The 11,059-nt window shown below is 40.0% G+C and overlaps 1 protein-coding gene across 5 annotated transcripts in view; it reads left to right on the top strand.

Annotated features, from left to right (window-relative positions):
• The window catches only part of Fgl1 (fibrinogen like 1), a 44,558-nt gene that overhangs the window by 21,023 nt on the left and 12,476 nt on the right, over window positions 1-11,059 (top strand). For all 5 annotated transcript variants that reach the window (XM_026786884.1, XM_013351982.1, XM_013351983.1 and 2 more), the window contains 2 exons: window positions 2,080-2,159; window positions 2,677-2,863. In XM_026786884.1, the coding sequence (XP_026642685.1) occupies window positions 2,080-2,159; window positions 2,677-2,863 (267 nt within the window). The remainder of the gene's footprint in view (window positions 1-2,079; window positions 2,160-2,676; window positions 2,864-11,059) is intronic.

The raw sequence follows: 11,059 nt of genomic DNA, 5'->3' as shown, positions 1-11,059 counted from the left end.
CACACACACACACACACACACACACTTACTAAGTAATGAATTAAAATTTATAGCCTTCAAACTATTTATTTGTTTCGGTTCTGGGAACTGAACCAAGAGCCTTAGTCATGTATTGCATATTCTATCACTGATCTACATCCCTACCCTCCTTAAAATAAATCATATTGTATAGTAAGGCAGCTATTGAAAAGAATTTTAAGGGATGACTCTTATAGTAAATTTAAAGTATAATGATTTATAGCACAAAATACCTAAAGCAAAAATACTATAAAATAAATACAACCAATCATAGTGGATGATAAGGTACAGGGTACTTGACATGATGTTATTATAAACTAGATGTGCAGAATACAGGATGGTTTATTATCGTAAATAATGAAAACTGGAGTTTCATTTAGATTATTTATTTATTTGTGTGTGTGAGAGAGGCATATACACACATGCACATACACAGAGAAACAAAGAGACAGGCAGACAAAAGTTGACAGAGAGGGGGGGGCGTGATATGATGTATGTATGCACGCAGTTGTGTCTGTGGTTGTAGGAAAACTTCCTGAGAGTCTGTTCTCTCCTTCCACCATGAGTTCTGGCAGTGAAATTTAGGTAGCAAGCTGTATCAATTACTTTTCTATGGTGGCGATAACATTCTGTAATGAAGGCAAGTAATGAGAGAGTTTATTTGGGCTTATGATTCCAGAGTTAGAGCTCATGATTGTAAGGCAGAGGCCATAGATGTAGCTGGAACAGTAAGCCGAAGAGAGACCTTACATTTTGAAGCTCAAGCAGGAAGCAGAGAGATCATACCTAGATTGGCTAGAGGCTTTGACATCTCCAAGTTTGCCCCCAGTGACACACTTCCTCCTGCAAGGTCACAACTTCTAAACCTACGGAACCAACGCCACCAAGTGGGGAACCAAGAATTTGTAAGCCCGAGACTATAAGGAGACATTTCCCATCAAACCACCACGCACGGTTTCCTGCGAGTGCTTTTCTCTGCTAAGCCATGTGCCTGCCCCAAGGTCAGATTTTCAAAGAAAGCTCTGTAATATTACTCCCAAAAATTCTTCCAAAATGAAGAAGATGTTGGGTAGAATTACAAATCTGGGTACGAATTTAGAAGACCTAGCAAATTCCTGAGAATGTTTGATAATGGCATTAATGTAAACACTTTCAAAAAAATATAAGGACATTCTGAAGTGCGTTTTTATTTCAAGATCTGCCAGACAAGGGGCTGCTTTTGAGTTGGTAACACTAGTCCACCAAGAGACAGAAAAACCAAAAAAAAAAAAACAAAAACAAAAAAACAAAAACAAAGTTAATAAAACAAAACAACATTTTACATTATCATGATTTCTTGTATACATATTAAGACATCAAGATAAACAGTGAACAACGCTTGTGAACCAGTGGGTGTTTATGAGTTCAAGGCCAGCCTGGCATATGTAAGGAGTTCCAGCCCAACTAGGGCTACAGAGTAAGACCCTTTCTCAAAAAAAAAAAAAAGAAAAGAAAAGAAAAAGAAAGAAAGAAAGAAAGAAAGGAAGGAAGAAGAAAAATAAAACAGCGCACACCAACCCCCTATTGTAATTTTCTTCTTCTAAAAATAAAAACAATCTTCCACTTAGAATACTAACTCATTATCTGGTATTCATTTAGCACATGAATGACCAGACATCTAAAAATATTATTTCAAAATTTTTGCAGTATTGTAAGGTGGATAGGAGTCTCATCTCCACTTTATAGAACAGGAACACTTTGGTAAGTTGCCTAAAGTCATACAGTTAGGAACTGACTGAGGCAAAAGAGGATCCCAGGTCTGTCTTTTTTTTCCCTGCCCTTTTCCATACACTTATGAAGCAGTACATTCAAGCCCTTAATGAAACTGGACCCCGTTGTGTGTCTGCGTTGTTGAGCGGGTTCAATTATTTTCTAAGCTTTGATGCGGTTGATTCCCATCATTCCACGTGACAGAAGGCTGAATAGTAAGAAGGGGATACATTTCTGTGTAACCCCCAGGTGTTCTGAAGCTTTATCTGAACCCGTTGAGTCTGGTCTCATGAGGAATTCTTTCTTTTGTAGTTCTTTCCGTGGGAAGAATGGGGGACATTTGCGGCTTCGTCCTGGTCACCATTGCTCTGATAATGGGCAGGGAAAGCTGGGTAAGCCTTTTGTGCAGACTATTGTAAGGGCTGCTTAGAGACGGAATTTCTTTTTAATTTCTAGAAAAGGAATATTAATGATATTAACTTGATCCTAAGGAATGGGAAAGTTCTGTGGAAATGTGGCATGTAGTAACACTTAAATACTTTAAAAATAAAAATCAGGATTTGCAACAAATCACTGAAATATTTTTAAGCCGTGTTATTTCCTTTTTCACATGGTATCAGGTGTTCAAAACTGACCATGGTAGTTAGTGTTGGTCTTGGGCCAATATCGAACATAATTAGTATATATTACCACGATTATCTGAAGGTTATTTCAATGAACTTGTGTCTTCATTCACCCATTCCAAAGGACCAAAGACCAGCATACTCAAAGTTCTGGGAAAAATAAATTAACTTTCTGGTTGAAATAGCATTCTGATATGAAAGTGGGAGACAACGTTGAATCAAGGATTTATCCAGATTATTGGCGACCTTTCTTTCCCATAAACGTGAGATGCACGTTGCCTTGCAGGCCCTTGAGGATGCGCACTGTCTGCAGGAGCAGGAAAGGCTCCGAGCTCAGGTGCACCAGCTTGAGACCCGGGTCAAACAGCTGCAGGCCACGATTGCACAGCTCGCGCAAGAGAAGGAAGTCCAGTTCCTGGATAAGGGACAAGAGGACAGTTTCGTTGACCTTGGAGGCCAGCGGCAATATGCAGGTCAGAACTGGTTTTTCCTAAATGTTTCAACCATTTGGGTCGCACATCTACATGTAATGACGGTATTGGGTATCCAGGGACTTTAGACTTTTTCTTTGTTTAGTTTTGTCTTTTAGTCGTTTTTGACTCAGAATCTCACTCTATAGCTCAGGCTGGCCTGGTACTTAACTGTCTTCCTGCCTCAGCCTCCTCAAGTGCTGGATTTCAGGTGTATCCTCCACCACCCTCGGCCCACTTCACATCTTGCTAAAAAGCTCTATCTGTTCCAATGATAAGCAGCATAACTCACTCCACCAATTTAAAAAACGTCTTCCATATTTTCCCTTTTATCTCTAGTATGTGCCCACAGGGTGTTTGATCTAAATACTAAGTATCTGAGAATTTCTGTATCTTCATAAGACGTCAGTACCACAGATTGTTAAATATTCACCTAAAATGACAGATTATAATTGAGAGTGTTTCTGTTTAAACTTTGTTTTTATTTAGGTCTTTTCCTCCTTAAATGTATGCAGTTTCCCCTTCTATTTATTTTGGGCTGGGTCTCTCTGTGTTGTCTAGTCTAGTCTTGAAATCCAGAGTACAGCAATCCTTCTACCTCAACTTCCTGAGTAGCTTGGACCATAGGTGTGTGCTACCATACCCGATTCTCTCTTTTGAAACCCACAATGAAAAAAAAAATTAGTAGAACTAAAGGACAGGAAAAGAAAAGTCTATTTTTTAAAGAAAATAAAAGAGTAATTTAAAAAATATGTCTATTTAACAGTTTGACATTTTCCCCTTTGATTAGGCCAACATTTATATCCTAGAAATGAAACGGTATTGAATTGTGAGCACAGTATAAATACCACTACACCCATCACTAGTCCAACAGAAAAATGCTGTGGAATAATCATTCTATACACTGTGTGAATACATGTTGCTATGATTGGTTTAATAAACAAGCTTATTGACCAATAGCTGAACAGGATACTGTCAGGCGGGAAAGCCACACTGAGAATTATGGGATGAGGAAGGACAGAATTAGAAGACTAGCCAACCAGTTGGAGAAAAAGTCAGACACACAAAATGGAATAGAGGTAAAAGCCACAAGCCTCCTGGCAACCCATAGATCAATAGAAATGGGTTAAGCTGTAAGGGCTAGTTAGTAATAAGCCTGAGCTATTGGCTGAATATTTATAATTTCTATTAATCTTCTGAGTGATTATTTGGGAGCAGGGGAGCAGGTGGTCAGAACAGGAAAACTCTGTCTACGGAAAAAGTCTTTTGTTTTCCCGTCTATATGAATGATTCTGTAAGAGGGAACTTGAGTGTTGGAAACAGAGACAGTGCTGTGTCAAACTCTTTGTTCACAGCCGTCCCTATGCTGCATGTCTATGATGTATTCTAATTTGTCTGCTTGTGAATATAAGCCTAATTTGATCAATAAACTGGTTGTTGTGTAAGGCTTGAAAGGATATCCAAGGCATTTAAAAATATCTATTACTATGTAATATGATAGATGTTTTGCCTGTGTGCGTGCCTGTGTACTGTGTGCACTCTCAGTGTCCATGGAGGACAGAAGAGGGAGTTCAATCCCAAGGAACTGGAGTTACAGACCATTGTGTGTGGTCATGTGGATGCTGGGAATTGAATCCAGGTCTCTTGAAGAACAGCCAGTGCTCTTAATGGCTGAGTCATCTCTCTAGTTCCAGTCAATGTATTTTATCTTCCCATTGACCCTCAGAGTTTTGAAACACAGTCGATCATTATGTTGGCAGATAAAACAAAAAATGGAACTAGATGAGCAAATATTAATTGAGATATGTGTATGACTATAACCAAAAGCAGATATCAAAGACATGCCAATATTATAGGAATAAAAACTCCCGGTTTATGCCAGTAAATGTACTTACTAGTGCAGTGTACTACCTTCTTGTCACTGAGAAAAACCCTTGACTAGAACCCACTTAAGGAAGAAAGGATTTGTTTTGGTTTACAGTCTGAGGGGCTATATGCCATCAAGGCAGGGTACTCCTGACAACAAGAGAAGGAAACCCGTGGTCACACTGCATCTGTAGTCAGAAAACAGGAAGTGAAGAGAAATGAGGTAGGACTGTAGGCCTCAAGCCCATCCCTAATGTTGTCCCATTTTCTTCAGCATAGATAGCTCTACTCCCTGAAAGTTCCACCGTTTCCCCAAACAGAGCCTCCATCTGGGGACTAAGTGTTTAAGTGCATGGGCCTACAGAGACATTTATCATTTAAACCACGTGTGGGATTCAGAGTTGTGCAAACTATAGAACTTACAATACAGTAAAATGCTCACTTTCCTTGCCTTCCCCCAGATCCTAATCTCTCTACACTCACACTGCTTGCCCTGGATGCCTCCCCTTCTGTTGCTCAGCTAATGTAGCTGAGGTTTCTATTGCTGTGGCAGAAGCAACTTGGGGAGGACGAGTTATTTCAGCTTACGCTTCCACATCACGGTTCATCATGGTTCTGTCAGGGCAGGAACCTGGAGGGAGGAGCTGATGCTGGAGCTATGGAGGAGTGCTGTTTACTAGATCACTCCCCACAGCTTGCTCAGCCTGCTCTTTTGTACCATCCAGGACCACCCACTTAGAGGTAACACTGCCCACAATAGACACGCCTCTCCCCTATCAATCACCAATCTAGAAAATGCACCACAGGCTTGCCGATTGGCCAGTCTGGTGGGACATTTTCTCAACTGAGGTTTCTTCTTCCCAAATGATTCTTGCTTATGTCAGTGTCAAGTTGACATAAAAATAGCCATTATACAAGCATCTTGATATTTAGACACCCTCCCATAAACACACACACACACATACACACACTAGTTTCTTCTGTCCGCCTTTAGAGGTCAGAGGTCAGAGCCATTGGATTGCAGAAGAAAGGACAGACAGTGCATAAGGATAGCTGGGGTCCCAGAACATGGAACAGAATTGAGGGTATTTCAGGTTAAAGGGGACCTGGGAAACACAAAGGAATAGATAGTTTGAAGACGTTCTGGGGCAAAAGCACAGGAATTACATTCTAAGAAGAAAACTACAGAGAATATTGGTTAAGACAGTAAATGACGGGTCAGGCAACAGGTATCGGGAATCGGACTCTGTATATATTCTTGTGAAACAGCAATTCTCTGCTATAGCCACACATTAAACTAGCTGGCAACCTTCCGAAGTGCTAATACTTACCCCAAACTAGGAGGGACTTGAGGTTTTCCTCTATTTGCAAGCTGACAAGTTTGCCTCATGGATCTAGCTGAGCCCTCCAGCTCATGGATCTAGCGGAGCCCTACAGCTCGTGGATCTAGCGGAGCCCTCCAGCTCGTGGATCTAGCGGAGCCCTACAGCTCATGGATCTAGTGGAGCCCTACAGCTCATGGATCTAGCGGAGCCCTACAGGTCGTGGATCTAGCGGAGCCCTACAGGTCGTGGATCTAGCGGAGCCCTACAGGTCGTGGATCTAGCGGAGCCCTACAGCTCGTGGATCTAGCGGAGCCCTACAGCTCGTGGATCTAGCGGAGCCCTACAGCTCGTGGATCTAGCGGAGCCCTACAACTCGTGGATCTAGCGGAGCCTTACAGCTCATGGGCCACAAGTCTAAGTTTCATATTTGCATTAATGTCCTTTGTTCTCAAATACCAAGAGCCCATGTGAACAATTAATGGGGCTATGTCACAACTAGATTAAGAAATTTCAGTATTTTATAGTGGGTTTAAAATGTGTCTAATCTTTGGCTCCAGCATAGATGTTATCTTTATTTTAGTGTGCAGCTAATGGAGCAACTGTCTGTTCAGAAGGAGATGTTATCTTAGTATCCTTCAATCTGCCCACCCACAAATGTGCTTTAAAACATAGTCTAGAACATAAACCCTGTTGGGGAAAAATGTGTAGAAATACAAGTGCCCTGTGGGGAATTATCTGCAATCATTGCCTTCAGTCTACCCCAGACTAATTAATAAAGCATCACTGTAGGCCAGAAAATAATTTATGAATTTTCTGTCAGACGTGGACGAAATTGTTTAAGAACAGTGCCAGGACAGACTTCTTACCAAATTTCCTTGCATGGGCTAAGATGGGATAAGACGGTTTGGAGTCACCAAGTAAATATCTATCTTTGGGGTTAATGGTGTGTTCTTCATGGTGCCCTCTTCATTGGTTGGAATCTCGGGGTTTGACTGTAATGTGGTCGGGTATCTATCCAGAAACTTTTGCTATGTGTCCTGTGAATAGTAGGGCCAATACTAAATAAAGTGGTGTGTTCTTCGTAGTGGAGTCTGACGTGAATTCACTAGCAGTGAGATTGTGAGGTAGATTCCTATATGCTCCATTTGCTCATTCATCTGGACAGTAGAAAGTGGATGGGTGGATTTGATACAAGTCAGAGGGCAGAATCTAACTGAGGAATTGGATAAGTCACTGGGGATAATCATAAGGTTGGTTCCAGAAGAATTTTGTGTCCCTCCCAGATTCATGTGTCAAAGTTCTAACTCCAGTAGTATTGTATGTGATCCCATTTGGACATTTAAGGAAATGGTCAAGTAGAAATGTGACTATTAGGTGTACACACATCTCACAGGACAAATATCTTCATAAGAAGTGATACATACATACATACATACATACATACATACATACATACATACTAAAGAATATAGTTGGTCAGTGGTGCATACTTTTAATCCCAGTACCTGGGAGGCAGAAGCAGGTGGATCTCTGTGAGTTCAAGGCCAGCCTGGTCTACAGAGTGAGTTCCAGGACAGGCTCCCAAGCTACAGAGAAACCCTGTCTCAAAAAACCAAAAACAAATAAACAATTATAAAGAGCTACAAAGATAATTACAGCTATGGACAAAGGGCTTGGAAGAAACCAATTCTGATAACTGCTTACATATTGAGCTTCTTAACTTTAGAATATTGAAGTATTGTGAGAAAATATATCTCTGTTGTTGCCCAAAGTTGGTAGTATGTTCATCTGAAGATTTAGGAAATTAATATGCCACAAATGTGATTGAGGTCAGCTTTTGTATTAGAAATGTAATACTTTAATATTACAAAAGTGAGCTGAAATGTCATTTAGTCTGAGTTACTCATATCACAGGACTAACTGGTACACTTTCTGTCATTAGTCCATTGGTGGGTATCTTGGAAATTCTTCTAGTAGGTTTTCAATGTGTTTAGACTTGAAGTAAGAAACAGACAAACTAGTAAGTTCAAAAAACATATACAATGGTGCATTCTGGGTAATGGAGTACAGCCAGCTTGAATTGAATCTATTAGTAATGAGATAGAACCATCTATTGGTAGATGGTGTTGTGAAGTAGATTCCTACACCATTTGGTCATTTATCTGAGTAGTAGCAAGTGGAATTTGATAATTTGAAACTTTCATTCTAAATCTTAGAGACACAGAGATTATATCAGTCCTCTGTGCGTGACTTTAATGAACAGTAGAAGATGATCATATTAACGAACAGGTTGCCAGTGGTTGGCACAAATGAGGAAACTCAAAGAACCAAGTGTGCCAACTTCCAGAGCGTCTATATAACTAGAATAACATACGTTGCTGCACACGTAGGGCAATGAAAGAGTAACCCAGCTTGATCCCTCCTCAGGAGCATTTGCGGGTAGCAGAGGATCATGGAAGAGCTGTATAATATATAGGGCAGCTTGTTAAACAAGGTTGAGCTATGATCTGGCTTCATGTCACACATGGAAAGTGATCTATGATAGCCATGATTTTGGTTTTAAATGAGTGTGTTTATTAAGGGAATAGTGAGCAAAAGTAAAAGAACAAACAACAAGTAGCAGATAGACAGATGCAGCATATAAACAGAAAAGCATCACGGAGCCCTTAAAATACTCAGCAGAAATGACTGAAGGAGTCTGACGAGAGAGCAAGCAAATAGAACATCGTCAGATAGAGCGCCTACAACCTCCAGCAGAAATGATGGGAAAATTGCTGAAATGGTTGTGCGGAGTTCTTGATTGAGAGATTCCTTGGAAAGGCATCTTTACTGATGAGCTTCCAGCTTCTTGTCCCCACCACTGGCATTTTTTTTTCCTGGTTTTTCGAGACAGGGTTTCTCTGGTTTTGGAGCCTGTCCTGGAACTAGCTCTGTAGACCAGGCTGGTCTCGAACTCACAGAGATCCGCCTGCCTCTGCCTCCCAAGTGCTGGGATTAAAGGCGTGCACCACCACCGCCTGGCTCACCACTGGCATTTTTATGCCACAGGAAAAGCAGCAGTAACCTCTGTTAATTAGCAAATGGTTTACCTTCTAGCTGTTTCCAAGAGTACAATTTTTTAAAAAAATATTCTCAGTTTTTGCTGTTTTTCTTTCTCCCTGTTACAGAGTTAGGAGGTCAGTGTGGTCCAAGACAGGAAACAAACAAACAAACAAAAAAAAACACTTAAAAAAACATGCTAGGGTCTGGGAGAGGAAGGGGGCCCTCAATCCTAGATTCTGCTTTTCAGTAAGCTTAAATAGTACACGACTACCTATTAGTACAGTGTATTTTACACTTAAGTTTCTGCTTTCTGTCACTAAAGTGTAAATCAGGCCAGTCCTCGTGGCTGCTTAAGCTTTTCTGGAAAGCAGGTCATCACAGTGCTTTCGGACTGCAATGACATAGTGCCTTTATTATTTATTAATAACTGAACTTTGTGTCTTACAGTTTTTGACAGTAGGGTGTCCAAGATCAAGATGCCAGCAGATTTTATATCTGGTGAAGTCTCATTATCTGGAAACGGCTCTTCTTGTTAGTGGGTGGCTCACATCTATCCATAATTCCAATTTTAGGTGATGGGATGCCCTCCATGGGTACCAGGCATGCATATGGTACACATACATACATACATATATACCTATACACATGAAATAAGTCTTTAAAATTTATTTTTAAATGTATTATAAGATAACTTATTCTATGCTAATATCATAAAAACAATTGATATTGTGCTCACATCAAAGTTTATATTTCTTGCTGTCCTTGAATTTAAAACATTCTGTTCATGCATATGATTTGCATAAATTAGGCGTCTTTGTTCTTATTTATAAGTCACTATACTGTTACTAAATTAGTCATTTCCCTGAATTGTGATTCATCACATGCTAGCCAATATCTAATTACATATAAACTAGTAATTTTTGCAAATAATGAATAAATCACAAATGTATATAGCATATAATTAAACTATCTTTTTAAGCATGTGCGGGCTAATGATTTGTGAATTAAAAGTTATTGTATCAAATTCACACTCATTGGTGACAATTGCAACATGTCTGTTTGACACTCGTGGCTCTACAATAGCTTCCGCAGAAGTTTCCTGTTTTCACGGCAGTTTCTTGAGGAAGCACGGGTAGTTGTTAAGGCTAAACACCTGGAACAAAGTCCAACAGTCCTTTTATTATCCATGGTCGCTGGACAAATTAGTTAAGCAAACTATGTCTCATAAGATGGGAATCATAAATGTTTTTATTTGTTGTAAGCATTGGATGGGTTAAGATTTTTAAGATAACATTTGACCTAAAGAAAGAATGTCATATATGCAGGGACATTACCCTTCTACTCTCCCCCTTGCTTTTAGAGGAAAAAGCCTACACCCTATGTAACAAGAATATTGCCATCTCCAATGAGCCAGTATCTTTTCTCCTTCTTACTTTTCTTCTTCTGTTACCTGGGAATGAGCATGAGTGTGGTAAGGCTAGTACTGACATGTTCCAGAACGCTCTGTGGACTGGTAGATCACCCCCGTTGCTAGCCTTTTAAAAAAAAATTAAGAATGTGAGGTACTCTAGGAATGATTGTGCATGTTTGTAGTCCTGATGCTCAGGAAACTAAAGCATACTGGGAGGTTAAGGTTAAAGAGACTCATTAAAAAAATAGGACGGTTTGGAATATATAGTAATATTCTCTAAAATACAAAACCAGAACAGCAACATGGTATCTGGGGGAGAGGGAGTCATTTTTAGTCTTTAATTCTCAGCCTTGAGTTTCAGCCACCATTCTGAGACAACAAGAAAAAGATTACTCTAGCTGGAATGTTACTTTAGGAAGCATAAAGACACAGTCTTCCATAAGTGGCTTGCTTTCTGCACATCGGAGAAACTATTCCTATCATGGAGTACAATGCAATATTTGACAGAGAGAAGCTTACAAGCTCACATGGGCTTTCTCTTCTTTTTTTTTTTTT

This window comes from Microtus ochrogaster, linkage group LG7_11 (genome assembly GCF_000317375.1).
Source record: "Microtus ochrogaster isolate Prairie Vole_2 linkage group LG7_11, MicOch1.0, whole genome shotgun sequence".
In the NCBI taxonomy this organism is placed as follows: Eukaryota; Metazoa; Chordata; class Mammalia; order Rodentia; family Cricetidae; genus Microtus; species Microtus ochrogaster.
Note: the sequence above shows the minus strand (reverse complement) of the source record. Positions and strands in the feature narration are given on the sequence as shown.